The sequence below is a fragment of the Calidris pugnax genome, unplaced genomic scaffold, assembly GCF_001431845.1.
Source record: "Calidris pugnax isolate Ruff unplaced genomic scaffold, ASM143184v1 scaffold38, whole genome shotgun sequence".
NCBI classification, from domain to species: domain Eukaryota; kingdom Metazoa; phylum Chordata; class Aves; order Charadriiformes; family Scolopacidae; genus Calidris; species Calidris pugnax.
Window position 1 is genome coordinate 14067976 of NW_015090995.1, and position 19144 is coordinate 14087119.

The 19144-nt window shown below is 41.4% G+C and overlaps 1 protein-coding gene across 1 annotated transcript; it reads right to left on the reverse strand.

Moving 5' to 3' along the window:
- Positions 1-992: 992 nt before the first annotated feature.
- On the reverse strand, positions 993-15553 carry POF1B (premature ovarian failure, 1B). Its single transcript, XM_014954929.1, has 15 exons — positions 15355-15553; positions 13827-13900; positions 13249-13350; positions 11986-12201; positions 10524-10654; positions 9621-9648; positions 8562-8636; positions 7161-7253; positions 6102-6215; positions 5777-5929; positions 5574-5684; positions 4797-4925; positions 4443-4516; positions 3917-4031; positions 993-2131 (listed from the first exon to the last, which is right to left on the reverse strand). Exons 1-15 carry the CDS (start codon positions 15551-15553, stop codon positions 2126-2128), a joined length of 1620 nt encoding a protein of 539 aa, XP_014810415.1. The 3' UTR covers positions 993-2125.
- Positions 15554-19144: the final 3591 nt, after the last annotated feature.

Here is a 19144-nt window from a genome sequence, read left to right on the forward strand (position 1 = left end):
CTATCTTTCCTGATTACCAAACTGTTACCCATCCCTTCAAGTATGGTGTTTTTCAAATTTATCATAATGCCAGCTGTATATGCAAAACAGATCATTTGCCTAATCAGGCTTTTGTCATAAATTAGACCCCCACGCCCAGCAGTTCTGACTGTCCTTAAAGGGCGGTTCCTGCTTGTGTTACACTATTGCATGGCCTTATGGCAGAGCTAAAGCAGCAGTGGTGCTACTGGAAGGGTTAGTACATACACTGTGCAGCCTTTGCAATGGCTGAGGCAAGTACACGCTGTTGCCATTAATAACTCATGTTTCTGCTGTTCACAGCTGCTTCAGAACCGTTCGTGTAGCGCTGCCAACCCGTCGAGCCCAGCTGGGACCATGGTAAGTCAGCAAATCTCTGTGTGTCCTTCAGCTGGGGTAACTGCACAGTTGTGCACACATTAAACAAATGTGGTGGTTTTCCTATTTTGTTTCTTTTTATCATTCAGGTCACCAAACACAAATGTCATTAGAAGAGGGTGTATCTCTAATTAATTATTTATTGGGATAGAATACACTTTGACACTATTCTGCATCATTAGTATGTTAACTCCTTGTGTATATGTACCTTATAGTCAGCTGCTCTACAGAAGTGGGGTGATTTTAGAATCTAATAATTACTGATTTCAGAGGGGCAAGGCACTCATTCAAATGAGGATATTTAATTTTTAACCAATTAAAACCTCTTTCCATAGAACTAGGCTAAAGTGAGTGTAGTTCAATGGTCCATACTCACTTGGGCTCATCTTGGACTGGACATACATGAGCAGCTTTTGTGCTGGGTTCTTTGCCAGCCCAACCTGACCCCAGCAGAGGGTCATTCCTTTACTTGTAAAGATTCATTTAGAGGAACAAGTTGTCTAAAAAAAAAGGCAGTATCATCACACCACCTAAACCAGCCCCCTCCAGCCTGTCACACAGACGGGAGATGTTTCCAGTACAGACAGACATGATTCAGAAAGTTCCATTTAGGTTTATTTCATAGCTACACATAGCGTACATTCTTTCACCGTTAAACATTGTCTATGATATATATTACTTGTGAATAGAAATACATGTCTGCAGAAATAAAGCAAAGCAAGAACCCCCTAGTAAAAAGCCAGCACCTTTTGATTGCATAGTTAAAAATGTCCCCTGTGATTCTCTGCACTGTATTGCTTAGACAACTACTTAATTATTAATATCAAATAATTTTGAGAGAATTTCTGTGGTCCTGTGATGAGCAAAAACTGTAAATGGCAGGTCATCTGATAATGAAATTCAGTCTATGAGCTATTTTCATTCTATATAAAAATATACCAAGTTCTTAAAATTTTCAAGCACAGCAAATAAATACCTGTGGCTGGTCTGGGGGCATATAAAGGTTCAGCTGAAAATACATCAGCTCTGAGGTCAATCACACTCTTCAAAATTAGCATGTGCCCAATCATTTCCCTGAACTAGGTAAGTCTGGGATTTGCCAATTCAGTAGCTGGATTTGAGGAATTGTTTTTCTGGAGTAATTCTCCTTTCTGTTTCAGCTTCTCATCCATAGGCAGATGCAAGGTGAGATATTTTCAGTGAGGTATTTTTAATGTTCCCCTTGAAGGGTGTTTCTGGAGTTTGCTTCATCTTCAACAGGCAGTAGCAGATAGAACTGAAACCAGCCAATCGCTGTGTCTCAGACTTAATTTGTGTCACTCTCACTTCTCAGTGTGAGTAGACAGGACAGAAAAATACGGTGAATAGTGCAAAAAGGAAAAGGTTTCAGACTTCGTTTGTCTTTCAGATTGCTTCAGGACTGGCTGAAGAACAGATGTTGGTTGTGACAAGAAAAACTGAAGTCCACGAAAGCATGGCATCCCGAGCTCTCCTGAGCGAAAAGTAAGTGCATGAAAAAGTACAAATAACATCTGTACACAGCTGTTAGTGGCAGATTACAGACACGGGTAACAGGGCTCATTATGGTGAGGATGAGACAGTGTTTGGAGTCATCTTTGTGCTTCCATGTCCTTAATGTGCTCCCCAGCCTTTTTCAGATGCAGCATAGCAGAAAAGAAAGCAATTTTAGTTGTCGTGAACTCCTTTTGGCTGCTCTCACGGATTTCTTTCATTCCTGAAAGAAACAAGTAGCTTGTTAGAAGAAAATACACAAACTTATTTCTGTATATAAAACAAAACTGCCTGGTATATAAAGCATGCCTCATTTAATTTTATATTTATTTTATCTAAGAGCCTGGCTTTTGAAGTGTCTGGAGTGGCCAGTGAGCCTTTCCTCCTTAACTAGCGCTCAGCGTGTCCCTGCTACCGAGGTCAAAGTCGTGCCATTAAGCTGTAAAGGGCTTTTGTTCAGCAGGGGCAGAGGTGAGAACTGCTGTGATTCACTGTCTCCTGTGAACACAAACCCAAGGACAAGAGCATTTTTGTACTTAGGAAAACAACCAAGAACAGGAAGTTATACCTGAATAGTAATAATAGTGTTAAAAAATTTCTACCCTGCAAGTGTTCTCTAATGTAACTAATAATCAATGTTACAAATAACATTTAAGTACTTTTGTTTGAGTATCCCCAGGGACTGAGCATGACAAATAACCATTGCTTGAAAGACAGTATCATGTACAGGCTACTTACTTCTTTCAGTATAAAACCCCCGCTGCTCACACCCCTGTCACCCCTATTCAGTAATGAACCCAGCTAAAGAGATTGAGCTGACAGTACATAAAAACAGAAAAAGTACTTGTGAAGCTTGGATTAAAGGTGAAATTGGCACCTCTCACACTTAGCGAGTTTATCTTCCAGCAAAGTAATTTTGTTTCAGCTGAAACTTGCACTAGCTGATAGAGAGCTTGGGAAATTTAAAATACAGTTCTTATTTATTTAATGATACTGATCTCTTCAAATGCACAGAAAGCATGACTAACTTTTCAAGTAAGCTAGGAGGGAGGAGGGGGTTGGATTTGTTTTTGTAATTTCTTTATTAATGTTTAATTCCTGGACATTTCACTAGGTTGCAATGCACTTGGATGAGTTTTAGAGATCACCAATGAAATAATGCTGTTTGCCAGTGACCTCTACCTTGTATTTTCTTAATCCCACTCCAGGTAACATACCCTTTTAGAACATGCCAGATGTTCTACCCTTTGTCTGCTTGTGCTGCTCACATCGCTGTCTTTTTCTTGGTCACGTCCCCCACAAAGCTGCTCTCTCAAGACTGGTGTCTTTGTGCTGCTCTGCCTCTCCCTCTGCAGCCAGCCCCATGTGAACTGGCCGTGCTGCTCCTTCTCAGGCCACTACCTTGTATCCAGCCTTGGCAGCAGCACCTTGTGCCCTGTAGCTGCAGGAGCTTCTGCAGTCCTGGTCTGTATTTTGACTTTGAATCACTTCTTAAAAAGTCTCTGCTCTTTTGCGTTTCCTGGGTTAGTCACTGCCCTGTCTCGATTTAAGTTTCAGGGATGTGATGCTTAATAAGTTTTAGGATTAGTTTGGAGTCATTAATACTCGTGAGTCAGGGCTGCTGCCACCCAAAACACCCCTTCACCTGAGAGCACAACAGAAACCGTCCCTGCCCAGCTACCACCCTGGCACTGCAGTGCCCAGAGACAGCCCTGTGCGTGAGGGCAGAGGCAGGTGTTCCAGCAACGCCACTGCCTTTGTTAATTAATTATGTGTCAGAGAAAACAACAAAAGGTTATTTTATTCATACTCCACCCTCCAATTAACTGCTGCCTTGTAATAGACGGTGCAGTTCCTTCACCTTAATCACTCTGCTTTTTGCAGCCAAGTTGAATTAACGCTGTGGCTTTTTCTCTCAGGTGTCAGTTTTGGCTAATACTTTCTCTGAAGTTAAACTGAATACTTAGGAAGTTCAGAGACTGAAAAGACAATGTGTAGGTAAACTTACGTGTTTCCATATCTCGCCAGTCCTCTCAATTACAATAGTTTGTGATTTATTGACAGGGGATGTAACCTTGTAGTCATCGGACAGGAGACCCAGGATAGGATACTGATTTCTGTACCTGCATTGAAGAGAGTTGCAAACCTGTAAGCTGAAATGCACACACCTGCATCCAGATCAATAACTGATCTTCCCATACAGTCCTGCCAGTCACTGATCCCCAAAGGTTTTCACTAGTAACTAAAAAGTTAATCCAGTCACTTAAATGTCACTTTACCACGCTCGCCTCCCCCCAGTTGCTGTTACAGCGCTTAGTAGTGAATCCTCCACGGAGAGAAAGCCAATCTTGACAGTTTATCTATATAAAGTATTAAGTATTAAGACATTTTCAGGAGGCAAGAACGTGGCTAACAAAGACTATATACAATGGAAAAGCAAAAGGATGTATTTTTAAGAGAGGTGAGTAACTACATTACTTCTTGGTGATGATCGCTCCAAAAGGATGTATTTTTAAGAGAGGTAACTACATTACTTCTTGGTGATGATCGCTGTTACACCAGGGGACTGGCTGCCTGATAACTTCTCATGCTTCAGTCTGAAGAGGTCCTGAGAAACCAAGAGTAAACATTCAAATCAAATAATGTTTTCTGAAGTATTAGTTCACTAAAGTCACAACAAAATATTTGCAGAAATTCCTCTCAAAGAGCAGTCAAAAAAAAGTCTGTCCTTCCAAAAGACTGGCAGAGGAACAGCATTCAGTTAAAAAACATCCTAATGCTGATTCCTGCACCAGGAGAGTACAAGGGACTTCCTAGGAAGTTTCCACCTACACAGTAAGTGCAGGCTTAAATATAAAAATTCTTAGAAATAAGTTGTATTATTTTACCTCTTGCTGTTGTTTAATAAAAGCCTCTTTCTCCTCCAGCATTGACGTCAGTTCATGCAACCTCATTTGCAGGTCGCTGTTACTTCCTTCTCTCCTTGATATATCCTGCTGGAATTGGCACAGCTGGTTCTGTGAAACACGGGTTAAGGAAGAGTTAGGTGTTTGGCGCCCCTTCCAGGTGACCTCTCAGTATCTGTCTAGGACTCCACATGCATTTCTTTCATCAAATTCACGACCAGGAAGACCCAATGATTTTCAAATAAGAATGTTGAACTGCACAGTAAATTGCAAAAGTGCTAATTGGACCGAATTCTACCCACTGTCGATCTAATAGTTTTATAATGCAGTAAAGCTAATACAAAAGTGAGCAAGTTGAATTCACTTCCAGGCTGGTAAAATAGTACTAGAGTGATTTAAATGAGAGATGTTTCCTACAGACATTTCTGACTGGGATTTATTTTTGTTTTCTGTTGGGTGTCTTTTGGCTAATTTCTTACTTTATCAAGACACACAAAACATCCCTTTAGGGCAGACTGCAATCTAATTAATCCCTAATTTCTACATCTAAGGAATTGTACTTTTTTTTTAAAATCACAGTTTTGTGTTATACCCTAAGTGTTTCTGAGCCATCATAGTGTCTATAAAGTAAATGCAGAACCAAAAGATAACCTAAAAAGAACGCAGAGTAGATCTCTCCTGTTCCTTGATTAAAACGGAGGCCGTTTACCTGCAGAGGTACAAGGTGAGGGATGAGCTGTCCCAAGTCCATCCACTTACCCTCAGACTGCGGATCTCACGGTCCTTATCCTCTCTCAAGTTATTGATCATCTCTACGTAACGGCTGGAGAGTTCATCCGTGGTGGCCTGTAGTGTTGGATTAGAGCAGGTCTACAAAAAAATGAAATAATTTTATTTTAAAAAGAGAGTTTTCATCATTAATTTTCATACATTAATGCATCTGTATGAAGGGAGGCCGTTACCTGTAGCTTGAGGCTCTGGATCTCCTGCTCCAGGGCGCGTTTGCAGAACTCCAGCTCCTTCAGCTGACAATCCTTCCCTCCCTCGCTGAGCCGCAGGGAGAGGAGCTGCTCCTCCAGAGAGCGGCATTTTGCAGTGCTCTCCCTGAGTCCCTGCTGGAAAGCACACAAGTGGAGTCAACACCCAGTGTTCCTCAGGGATGTACCAGGGTCAGACACACACAAAGATACACGGGGCAGCAGTTGCTCAGAGCACTCCAGACCAGCACACCTACCGTCTCGTTTTTGGCTGACTGTAATTACTCTGAAGATAGGGTTTTAGATTTACCTGCTGCTGACGGTTGTTCTCTCTCAGAGAAGTCAACATTGTTTCATATTCTTTTACTTGAGAATCTTTAAATGCCAAATCCTTCTTAAGACAGATGTTCTCAGTTTCTAATTTCTGTAAGACAAGAGTGTTTACAGTCAATAGTTGCAGTTTTTCAGTAAACTTTTCCCACATTCAAAGTGCAACATACTGAGTAACTATTAAGGGATGTTTTAGAACTGAGCAAATACTCCATTTTCTTGAAACTATGTGTTTTTAACTACATAGCACACACTTGCCCATGAATGTAGTATCTGTGGTTTTGTGTTGTAAGCACTGGGATCTGGGCACTGCTCTTTCAGTCTGTCCCACAAAGAATTATTTGCAGTTATTGAAACCAAGCAAAAAGCCAAGACCACTTCACTGCACAAACTCCTTGTTCTATGTTAATGACGGTTAAAACTCCCTCTTCCCTCCCTAAACTTTGTGTTTCACATGAGGATGCTGTGAAGTTTCCAGCAGCCCCCAGCACTTGGGCTGATGTGGAAATGTTTCTGCTTTCCTGACAGCAGTTATTTACTGTCCCTCTCAGCCACCAGCCGAGAGCAGCCCCCAGCGCTGCCTCTGCCCTGGGGAGCCACCAGCCGAGGGCAGCCTCCCTGGGCTTTGGCAGGAGAGAATGGAACCCCGGCCTCCTCCTCCCTGGAACAGCACTAGCAAATAAATAGGCACCTGCTGTATGTGCCTTGTCCACGTTGGGAGTAAAACACAGTTCTGTACATCTACACCTACGTAGACATCTATGCAGTGTATGTACCAATTCAGAGCTTTAATTTTGCTCAGCAGAGTCTTCTTCCTTTGAAAGTATTTTTCAGGCTTCAAACTGAACACTTGACAACCGCTGCTGGGACGAAATCTGACCTCATCCTCTGTAGGTGTCTCACAAATCCATGAATAAACCAGCCCTTCCCATTAAAGCAACTAGAGCCTGGACTTCACAATTTGAATTTCATCATAACAGATTCCTACTGACAGGTGAAAACAAATGACGAGGCCACAGGAATTGAAGAATCCACTTACCCCCAAGTCATCCTGCAAATGGCAAAGCTCTTCACGTAAATTTTTGAAAGTGGAAAGCACAAGTCTCAAAGATTTATCTGATGTCACTCTCATCTAGGAGAGGGGAAAAAAAAGAAAATGTGTACTTCTGATTAATTAGCACACTTTGTTAACAATATGCTCGATAATGGGTAGAACAGAAAACTGCTATTCAGCTGAAAATAACTTCACTCTCAGAACTACCATACGTCGTTCTTTGAAGTGTCCACAGTGTCTACAAACATATTTTCATGCACTTTGTTCTGCAAACGGCATAGCTTTTTTAATTACTGCCTTGTAATGCAGCAGAACATTTTTAAAAGGAAGGAACAGGAGAGTCAAGAGCTGCATCTGTACACTCACAAAGGGAAAAAATAGATGTGTTCATATTGTTCCATCAATTCTTGAGCACTCAGAGCTTCGTGACTTAGGCTGATTTAAGAAAAATAACTACCCGACCTGAGAAGCCACAGAGGACTGAGTCACCATCTCAGATCTGGCATGGCACACTTTCAGCCCAAGGGCAAGAGAATGTAATTAAAATTAAAATAAAAAATAAAAGCCATACAGCCCACTCCTCCCTTTAAAGGAAAAAGATCTTGAAGATTAAAGGATTTAGCTGGATGAAAAAGAAAGGCAGTGGTGCACAGCAGCCTAACCCTGGCCTCTTCTCTCTTTTAATGCACGTTAACAGCTGTGCATTGATTCACATTAAAACACAAATTGTTGCATTTCAGGATACATTTCTAGTACTTGAAAGAAGAAAAATAGATTTTGAAAGAACACACAAAATAATTCCTCAAGTTTTGACTCGTTTGGAAGGGCTGAATATCTGCAAAAGTATTTGTTACTGCCTGGACAAAAATTAAATCCTCCTGTGTGTTTCTTTTCCTCTGATACTTTCCCTTAAAAGTTATTTGTTAAAGTAGAAACTTATTGATCATTCAAACTGAAGAAAGCTGTCAAGATCTCCATCAATATGGTGATTAGCCTGTGTACTTTTTACCCCCACCGGTGCGATCATGTGACTGAGGCTTCAAAAATAACATTTCTAATGTAACTCACCCATTTGTTTGGTTTTTTTAATTAAAGTGGAATTTCAGTTCTGACTTACAGTTTTGTTTGGTTTATTGTGACATGCACTACAGGAATAGATTAAAAGAAGGAATTATGTCAAAATAGTTGAATTGAGACTATGAAAATGTAAGTAAATCCCTACTCAGCAACTACTTAGTGCTGGAGTTTGCTAAATTCCATAGGTGTCTTCTCCAGTCAAATTCTCCGCGCTCTTAGACTGGAGCCTCTGGGCCCCCCAGCACCCGCTGTATCTGAGCCCTTGCAGAGCTGGCTCCCCATCCCTCAGATGTCAAACCACTGACATACCTGGAGGAGATAACGAATCTGCTGCTTTGTTGCCTCAGACAGTCCTTTGGGAATCAAATCTTCAATTTCTTCAGTCTAAACAAAGAAGGGAGGAAAGGGGAGACATCTTGATTAAGAATTTTGCTCGGTAGGTCATGTATGTTTTTAATTAATTACATGGGTCTACTATGAAAAACACGTTTAGTACAAGGCAAATAAGAATGAAACTACATCAAAGCATATCCAGAAAAAATCCAAAGTCTTATATACGTGTGGCATATAAAAACTGAGATGAAGTGATACATGAAGCATATATTCAAATCATTGAGTTTAACATTTATTTTAAAAGCAGTATTCAAAGCAATCCTCTCTCCAGAAAATAACAGCTGACGCTACAACAGAACTCCCAGCTGTTTCTGATAAGAGCAAATCTCCTGTTTCTAAACAAAGCACGGACTGTCAGTAAACTACAGATGAGCAGCGTGTCACAGCATTAAGTGGTGTTGCTTCCTGTCATTTAATCCTGGACAAAGATTTCTGCCATGCACACGGTGCCTTTAAAAGCAGCGGAGGTGCCGGTGACTCTGTCACGGCCTCACTCCCAAAAGCGAGTGTTCCGCAGCCAGAGGAGTCTCTGTCTCCTGCAGACACCTCTCCTTCCTGTCAGAGGCAGGACTCCCTCCCTGCAGGGCTCGGCAGAGCCTGTTGCTGATCAGCAGCTTTATGGGCAAGAGTGTGAAAGATCCTTTGCAAAAAACGCGTTGTGACAATACTTGTAGCTGTGTGAGTGGTTTTACAATTAAACCAGTATTGGCACAACAGGAAATACTTTCAAAATTTGACTCTCATACTGGAATAATGCAAATTACTAGTTTCCTTTCAATATTACCACATTTGCAAATACATGCCTAGCAGTAGGTTTCAGGCTCTGAATGTGATTAACAAGCAGGAATCATTAACTGACAAAGACCAACATCTTTCATTTACACTGACTTGGCTTAATTTGCTTGAAGATCCAACACCATTGTTATTAACACTACATGGCACATTACAGCTTGCTAAGAGCAGCCTGACGCTTACCTGACATGTAAATTCGATGTCATGGTTCCTGTAAAACAGACAAAATCCAAGGCACCAATTAACTGAAAGCTTCTGGAGAACTTTACCAATTCATGCCCACATGGACAACTATGAAATGATTGTCTTTAAAGTATGGAGCAAGGAAGGGTCACCAAATGAAGAGCTGTTACTTTCCTTTTCAGGTGCTAGGCAACACGCTGTCAAAGAGCCTGCACATGGAAACATCCAAGGAGACCAGAATACTAACAGCAGCTCAGCTGACACAGGCCAACTATCTCAGCTGCTTTGGGCAGGTATCCCAGTTACGTTTGGTTACCCGGTTACATTCTTAATTGGCTGGGTAATGTTTTAGCCAGAACTATGCTGCAATGTATCGAGAAGAGTCCACTTAGCAGCCTCAGGATCTTTGTGATGCTTAAATCCCACTTTTCCCCTGCTTGGGACCACTTTTCTTATTTCAATGAACTTGGGGAGCACCAAAGGAGACTGGAATGAGGGGGAAGAATGATGGGGAGGAAGGGTGAGCACCTTGTCAAGACTCCAATTACTGGCTGTGGGGATTCTGCATTTCTTTTCAAAGACAACCTGTAGGGCTCTGTAGAACACCTGCTTAACATGAATTTGCATGTGGTATGCAAACAGCCATGGGATACCTTACTCTTATTGCATATTAGTCTAAACAATTTGAAAAAGCATCGAATTCAACAAATTTACTTGTCTTACAGCGTTTTTATGTCCTCGGTTACTCAGCAAATTAGATTAACGTGTTAAATACACATTTGTTGATTCTAGTCAGGTAAAGAAAACCAAACCAACTTGCAAACCGTACTGTCCTCATAACTGAGCAAGGCCAGGATTTCTGGAACAGATACAGCAATGACAGAACAGGTCTAACGCCGGTACCTTCCTCCGATCTTCTCCACGTGCTGCAGTAAACAGCTGTACAGGTCATTGCTCTTGCGGTTCAGTTCAGCCAGGAGCTCACCGAAGTAGCGGCAGTCCAGCTGGTCGCTGTTTTCCTGAGAGCAATTCACCTGGCAGAAGATACACAAGAAGATCATAACTCAGTTCCCTTCTTTGGAGTGAGAGCTGAACATGAAAACGGTACAAGTATGACGGGTTTGGTTTTGTTTGCTCTTACTAATTTGCAATTTGTTAACACTGCTCTTTTCCTTCAAATTGAACCTTCCATGTCTTCTGGTTTTCAGTAAAATACGCAGAAATAAATGACTTCCTTTACAACAAGAAATATGCTAAATGTTCTCTTCTACAGCAACATCACCATCTTTAGTCTAATATGGAAAGTGTTGAGAATTAGGAAATCTGTCATTAATATACACGTTTCCATAGCAGTAGTGGATACGCCTGTGGGCAGCACCCAGATAGAACCAGCTGAGACAGGACTCCCCACTGCAGAAATGGTATTTATATTGCCACAGCTCAAATGTTTACGTATGTGAACAATGAAAGGATTTAAAGAGCAACCCGAAGTCAGTGTACCTAAGCTGGTTTACGGGAGTATCTGGCTATGGAAGATTCCGCACAGCTCTAACACTGAGGTCACCAAGCGTGTTTGTCTTCCCACCTTTACACTGAATAGATGCCCAGGAGGGATGGCTACGCTCCCTCCCCAGCTCAGTAACACTGTGGATGTATAGCAACCCTCCCACAGCCCTTACAAACTCCACAACTTGCAACCTGCTGTGAAATGAAGGGCCAAAGAAGCTGGTTTGGTGCTACCAGTGAATCTATGTCAAATACTTCTACATCAAATTGAAATATAGTTTAAATCCTTACTGATCAGTTTAGATGGAAAGCAATCCCAAGTTGATATATGTCCAGTTCATAAAGTAATGTATCTTTTCCCCAAACTGGAGGCATAAGCCTTACATTACTCACTATTTGCTGTACAAAGACTGGCAGATGAAACCTGACTCAATCAATGGCTAACACTCCCAGATAAAGAAAAAAAAACCAAACCAAACAAACCAGCATGACTTAAAGCATTTAACAGACAACAGAATGGTGATCAGTCAGTACAATTCCACACAGGTCTACAGCAAACAAGAAATAGGATACAACACCTAAAAAAGCCCTTTTTTTTTTCCCCCTAATGGCACATGACAAAGTCCTAGACAGTTCTAGACAATGTCAGCAATCACGGCATCCAAAGAAGTCGCCTGTGACAGACACACACTCTGCTGTTTACTTACAGCACTGTATGGTGCCTAATGACCCTATTGTGAGTTTGAACAAAAACTTCAGAGATTGGGAATTAGCAGGTTTATGTATCTGCAGAGTTCTGTACTCCGCATACAAAGCAAATGCACTGTGAATAGTAAAACATTCAGCAAACGATTGTTACCGGTTCACAGGTCTGGACTGTCACCCTCCGCACGGTGTTTCCCCGGCAGTCGTCGCTCACCGAGACCGGAATTGTTTCACAGGGGCTGCTGGTCTGTGTCTGCTGGCACTGGTGAGTGACCTGGGGCTGCTCCCAGCGCTGGCAGGGCTGGACAACATGGCACTGATCAGCTGGCTGGGGAATCTGGCACTGGTGGGAAAGCTGATACTGCTTCTCCTAGAAACAAGAATGGATTTTTTTAAGGTGCTGAACACACCTTAATGAGATGGAAGCTTAATATACATGAATGAAACGTGGGTTTTATGGAAAGACTGATGACAGTTTCAGGTATTTTAACAATCCTAATAAAATTGCTTTTTTTCTTAATTGAATGTGACTTTGCCTTACACTTTCCTACTTCAAGGCTGTAATTCACCAACTCCTCAAATTTTACTGGCTGCAAATGAAAAGCACTGAAGATACACCTTTCCCAAGCTGTGTTTCATTGCGGTGTTACTCTTAACGTACTCAGGCAACGGGGACGTCCATTATTTAATTTAAAACACATGAATATCCTGTTTCAGTAAGTACTTCAGAGATAAAAAAGAGCTCCAGTTGAACTGAGTTTTCATTATTTCAGTTAGAAAAAAAAATCAGCACAATGGCTCAAGACTTCTTCCTCTACAAGTGTTTTCAGCAATTCCAGATTCAGAGGGACACCTGTCTTGGGTTTATAATCATGAAAAGAGGTATTTACAAAACTCTTTCAAAATTCTTCCTATTAAAAATAACTATTTCAGAGCAGTAAAAAGGGAAATTATGTTTTTGCTATTGACAAAACACCAATTCTAAGATGAAATTTCAGACAGCTTTATCAAATATGTTTTCAAGAATTAATTAAAAAGTTAAAACTAAAATTTAAAATTTATCTTTTCAGTTCATCTTGTGTAAAAATTTGTATTGGTTATTCTGTTGTGGAGCTACTGCAAGAAACTAATCTCAGTCAGCATTCAGATAAAGACTGACAGTGCTAGAGACAGAACAGTAGCTTTCATTATTGCTACAAAATAATGACTGCCTAGTAAAAATAGAGCAAACCTTCCAGCTTCTACTCTCTTTACATACAGAAATTGTTTCATTTACTTTGAGAATGTGTCCTATAATTCAACAAGGCAATTCTCATGTTGACTATAGTTCCCAACAAAAAAACCCAACAACCCAAGAAGGTCACTTTTCTACTACCATCTCAGTTTTCTGTCGCAATGGATAATTTAACCAACTTACTTGGTGGGGATTTAATAGCTCGTATTTTCTTATTGTCTTTTCATAGATGACATTATTTCCAGGACAGAAACTCCCCCCTCTAAGAAATGGGGACAGCGGCTCCTGTAAAACATGTTAATATAAACATTTATGAAATGTTGTCAAACAGCAAATTCAGAATTAGTGTCTTTTTGACTAAAAAATGGTAAGGAATTTTTGTAATTTGAAGACATATATACTTTGAGATAGTTCTTAAAGATACGTACATGTGACTGTATGTCCATTTGGAAACAAAATGACTGTGTCCATATAGACAATATTTGAAATGAACATAGTAGAAACCGTTAGAAATTAATGCCCACTGGAGATACTACTGAGGAATATTAATAGAGACTTCACCGCTGAGAGGTGGGAAGCCTGACTGGCAATTCTGTAGTATTTTCAATTCCTAGTAATTTTTCTCTCAACCAGAGGTATGGGCCATGGGATTTCAAAATATTTAGCATCCCCTGAAGGAGGCAGCTAAGCACTTCACCGGATCAGGATGATTAAAGAAGGAAGAGTTACACAAGCACTCCAGCACTAAACAGTTTTCCTACCTGATCAGGATTCTCGATAATAATCCTTCGAACAGTGCCCTGCAGGAAAGAAAATATGTAAGATTCAGTGATTACTGCACTTTAATCTCCAAAACCCTTTATGCTCAGAGCTCAGGCTTACATGGGTTCCCAAAGTAACCTGAATACGGCCACCAGCTGTAAACATACTGAGATCCACTGATCAAAATCCCCTAGAAATGGTTTAAAGCCAGGGCCTTTCCAGCCCAAAGGGAGGACCCCACAGACAGTGTGGCAGGACGCAATCCATCACGCTCAGTTTTAAGAATTTGTTTTTTCTCAATCACTTCTTTGCAGGTCCGGGGGAATTAGTCCTTATTTTCTGTACGTGCCAACAGAATAGGATATAAATCAAAGCTGACATACTGGACTAGGTCTTCGAGGATCACATGTCCCTATTTCACAGAGACTGTCTTTTACTTACAGTCTTTCATGTTAGGTATCAAGGTCAGCTAGTGCAAATAGATGTACTCCTAAACACTTTTTGTTTCACTAAGGGAAGAAAATGTATTTTCCTTAAACACCAAAATGAAAGAGGCAGAGGAACTGCCAGCAAACCACATTGGGTGACTATCCAGGGCACCAAGCAATGGAAGTTGTTTCAAGAAGTGGTCACAAAACTCCATCATTGACACCTAGGAAAAAAGATGCCCATCTGGAACATTTGCATATTCTTAAATGAAAAATGAAATATGCCTTTTTAAATTACAGAAATCCATAAATAGCAGCACTTTTGTTCATCTTCAAACAGGTTCTTTCACTTTTTTTCCTAGCACTGTCTACAAGCAATTGCACACACTGCCTTCATTTCGTGGGTACCAGCTGTTATAACAAATCCTGCACAGTGCTTGAAGTCTCCATGTCCACTTCTTTATCCAAGTAAGCAAAATTCCCACTGAATCTAATCTAAGAACCAGGCAATTTGTTAGTTTACAACATACTAGCTATTCTTTCTCACAGTACAAATTTTCAATTTTCATAACAAATCACTTCTTCCCTTAACCCGTGGGCTTGGGAAGTTTGCATTGCTGCAGTTCAGTCCCAGAGACATCCTTAGCCGGGTAAGAGCAGCTCTGAAGTAGGTCACATTTCCAGCTGTGAACTGTTGCATAAGTTTAGGAAGCCTGAAGCGGTTTTCAAATCTCCTGAGTGAATCATAACAGCACCAGGAAAGCGAAATCAAAGCAGAAAATAAACTGTTTTAGCAGCAATCACTGTAATTAAGAAATGTCAAAATTGTTAAGTGCTGCAGAAAACTTAGAAAGCTGCTTACTCCTCCTCCCACACACTGCACCTGAGGTAGGTCTGTCAAGGAAGGGAGCCCACCGACACCGACAGAACACTCTGTATTGGGACATAACACCAAAAAGAGACAACACGGACGTCGAGAACATACAGCCCAATTCCTACATCCCTTCTGACACCTACAGAATTTGAACTAAAAAGCAGAATACTTAAAACATGAATGCCCACTGGTACTTCCTTCACACCAGTTTGGCAGCAGGCGTACCCCTGACTCCCAGTTCCTCCTCCGACCCAGGCAAGGCAGCTCCGAGCTTGGTGCTGAGCCTCGCACCACTGGAGCACGCCAGTGCTATGGCAGCAGGGAGTACCACGGGAGAGCAGTGATTGCTCTCAGTCAGAGCTGACCACCATCGTATGGCACAGGGAAACGAGACGAGTGTTGTGCGTGAAATTAAAAGACGCATTTTCAATTTACGGAAAAGTCGGACAAACCTGCCTGAACTAAATCATGCTGCCACAGGGCTTTGGAATACATAACTCACACTGTCTAGTTTAGAGAGCATAATGTGTAAAATTATTTTACCTAGTTACTTAGGTTGTCTCAGAGGAATACATTCAGAACTGAGAAGACCAGAGCATTTTAAGTCAAAATATACTTTTATAATATCCAAAAGGACAGCCTAATCATATGTGGAATATTATACAGAACCTAAGGATGTTTTGCTTGGATAAAATTATACCTATTTTTAAGATAATCAAACTGTTTCATTGCCAAAGAACTTTAATGTAGATACATTTCCCTCTCTCCCTTACAAACACGGATTTGCCTGCCCTCCCTCCCTCCCTCCCTCCCTCCCATACCAGCCAAGCCGGCTGGACTCGCGCAGGCTGGGAGGGAACCGAGAAGCCAGAAACCCCTGACTCTGTGCCAGCCTCAGCTCCCACACACGCTCCCTGCTCTGCACAAGGAGATGCTGTCCCCAAGGCCACTGGGGCTGTCACGGTACCCTGCGGTGGAAGGTGACCTCAGGCTACTTCCATCTGCCCATCATTCCCAAGGGGCACAGCTCAGGCTGCTCTCAGTGATCCCCTGAAACGCTCTGGAGATGCAGCATTTTTAACTGGGAGAAGGAAAGGGGAGGGTGGGATTTTAACTGGAGAGACCTCAGTGCTGTTGTGGATTTCAGTGGCATGACTGGGTTTATTACGGCCTGACCAGTCATTGTGGGTCCATGTTTATAAGGATAATTTCAAAAGATATAAGCTAACACTTTCATTAAGACTTCTGGTAGTCTTAAAGATTTTTAAATAAGAATTTTAAGTTTTAAAATAAGCATTTGATAGATGTAACCAGTTATCGTGTGCAAATTTTATGCAAAAGAACCAGCACACTAACTTCTATTTCAACAAGTTTCCCTTCGCTTAAGATGAACCAGTGATTAAGGTGAGAATTTCATCTATGTCAAAACCTTTTATCCATAACATAGTGTCTTGTTAATTACAAGCAATTCCATCATCTATCTGAATTTATGAGTTACATTTGGCAGCTGAAATACGGAAACGGCAAGCCATGTTTGAGAACTGTTTCAAACAATACAGACAAATCTTCCCAGCTGGTTAATATTATACCATTTCCACAAAGGGAGGTGAGAGCCTTTACCACTTCACAGAGCCCAGCCCAGCCACGAAAAGATCTTACTCACACAATTTCTCACATGGACAGACAACTCCTGCAAAGGCTTTCAGGATTTTGCCCTCTGCACTGACAGCAGACACCTTGTGTGTGCCATTTAATATATTATTTTTTCATGACCATGGCGAAAAGGTTCACAAGTGTAAGCCATACTGGAAGAGAATTTATTGTAAACAACATTCTTCCTTTAGATCAAGCAGACAAGAGCAAAATTGGCCATTAATTATTCCAGATGAAGCTTGCCGTGGCTTGGCAGTAGCATTTGAACTCTACATCAAGAATAAAACAAAATTAGATTGAAAAAGTAAAGAAAACCAAATCCTGAACTACACAAAATATAATCACGTGTCCTATACACACACACCAGTTTCAAATTTTCCCTCCCTCTAGCTTATTAAAAATGTACATAAACACAACAGAACACACCAACTATATAGCTACGTACTAAGATAGTGTATCAACAGTGATGTAGACATTTGTTATCATTAATCTAAAAAAGCTCTGCAGAAGTAAGTTAAACATTGCTCAAAGATAGCTCTTTGCCTTATCAACAGCAAGAAGCAAACTACAGCTCTAGGCTGTCATTAACTGAAAATTCTAGTGTTAATTTAAAATGTTTCTGAGCTTAGGTACTGTCACATTGTTCAGTTTATGCAGCTACATGTGATCTGCTCCCGGGGCAACTGAATCAAAACCAGAATTGCACTTCTTCACATTGCAGCTCTTTGGAAACTTCCTCCATTCTTCCCAGCGCGTCCTTCTGGCAACTCCCATTCAGCACCAAGTATGCAATTGCTGTCTACTCCCAGCTGACTTCCTTGTTTGTTACCATTTTCTTCTTTAATAACTTCCTAATAATCGCTATTAAGCGCCTTCCCTCTCCACCATGAAAACTGCAAGCCACACAAAGCCTGATTCGAGCTACACCCTCCTCTTTTGTCTTTAAAGTCTAATCCACCAAAACACTTCAGCAAGAAATTATTTTTCATCAGCACAACTTAATGGATTCAGTGACTAAAACAGATGTTGAAAATTAAATACACTTTGTAGAGCAGAGACAGCATTTGAGTCTATAATCAAATTGCTCACATACTTATCTGAGTAGAGGAAACCTGGGACTGCAGTGTTTATTCTAATGAATATTTAATTAATTGAATGCAATTCAGACTATCACCCAGCCTAGTTGAGCAGATCACTTATCTGGGAGGTGAGAGGCCAGCGTTTACACTCCCGCCCCACACCTTGCAGCAGAGGGACTAACAGCTTTGGTACAGCAGGGAGGTGTCTGTCCTACCCACGGCACAAAAAGCTGTCAGTGAAGCGCTCGCTCCACAGAACCCACAGAAGCCAACCTGCAGATGAGGGCAGCCCTTAATCTAGGCAAACATGGCTTTGGAAGGAAATCAGATTTCATATTGGTCTTAATCCCTGTTCTTCTTCATAGTTCAGTATTTTTACACCACAGGAAAGAAAATTAAATAAGAGTTCAACTTGAAACAAATACACATTTCCGTTTTGCATATAACATACCAATCCCACTTCTACTGATATTAACGACAATCTGATGTATAAGAGAAAAAAAATGGTTTAAGAATAAATTCTGATATCCTTTTCAATTTTTACAGTCAAAGCTGTTCTAACATCATTGGTTTCTAGTTTTGTTGTGAAGATTTAGCTAAGATATCAATCGCGTATGTCAAAATTACATTGAATTCCAACAATACCTTCAAGCCATTCCCCGAATATCCACACAGCAGCAAACCTGCTAATCCACATTGTAAAGACTCCTAAAGCCAAAGCTAAATGAACTATTACTTCCCTACCTGCTTAGTCGCACGCTTTATTAGCATCATCGATTCAAAGAGAACTACTAAGCACACACACCTTTATATTACATTTACATGAGCAGCACCAGGTAAGCAGAAAAGTGTTTTAATGTGCACCCCGTCCCTGGGACAGGGAGCTCCCCGTCTGCCCCACTGGGACACCGCTCCGGGCGGATTTTTACCATTCCATTGACAAAATGGGAAAAAAATACTGCAACAGAATAAGGTATTTAGGAGTTCCAAGGTTTTTAAAAAATGCAAATTAGAGTTGCCAAACAGGAGACAAATATGCGATTGACAGATCCACTCAAAGGAAAAGGAGAAATTTAAAGGGAAGCGGGTTTTAGGAGTTCTAGATTAAAATGGGTCTCTGAGGTGCAAAGACCGGGACAGGAGTCACTTCTGTCACTGCCGGTGCCACAGGCGAGCCCTCCCTGTCCCTGCTGCGGCCTGTGCCCCCCCGCCAGCCCGCCCGGGGCCGAGGGCCGCCCGCCCCGCCGGCAGCGGGCCCACACCCTCCCGCCCGCCGCGGGGAG

Bases quoted from the DNA above. Each gene is read 5' to 3' on its own strand.
- POF1B (XM_014954929.1), bottom strand. From the start codon at position 15,553: ATGCGTCTTTTAATTTCACGCACAACACTCGTCTCGTTTCCCTGTGCC. The intron at 12,202-13,248 runs GTAAGTTGGTTA...TCTTGTTTCTAG, and splicing joins AGCTATTAAATCCCCACCAA to GAGAAGCAGTATCAGCTTTC. The intron at 5,930-6,101 runs GTAAATCTAAAA...TGTGCTTTCCAG, and splicing joins AGAACAACCGTCAGCAGCAG to CAGGGACTCAGGGAGAGCAC.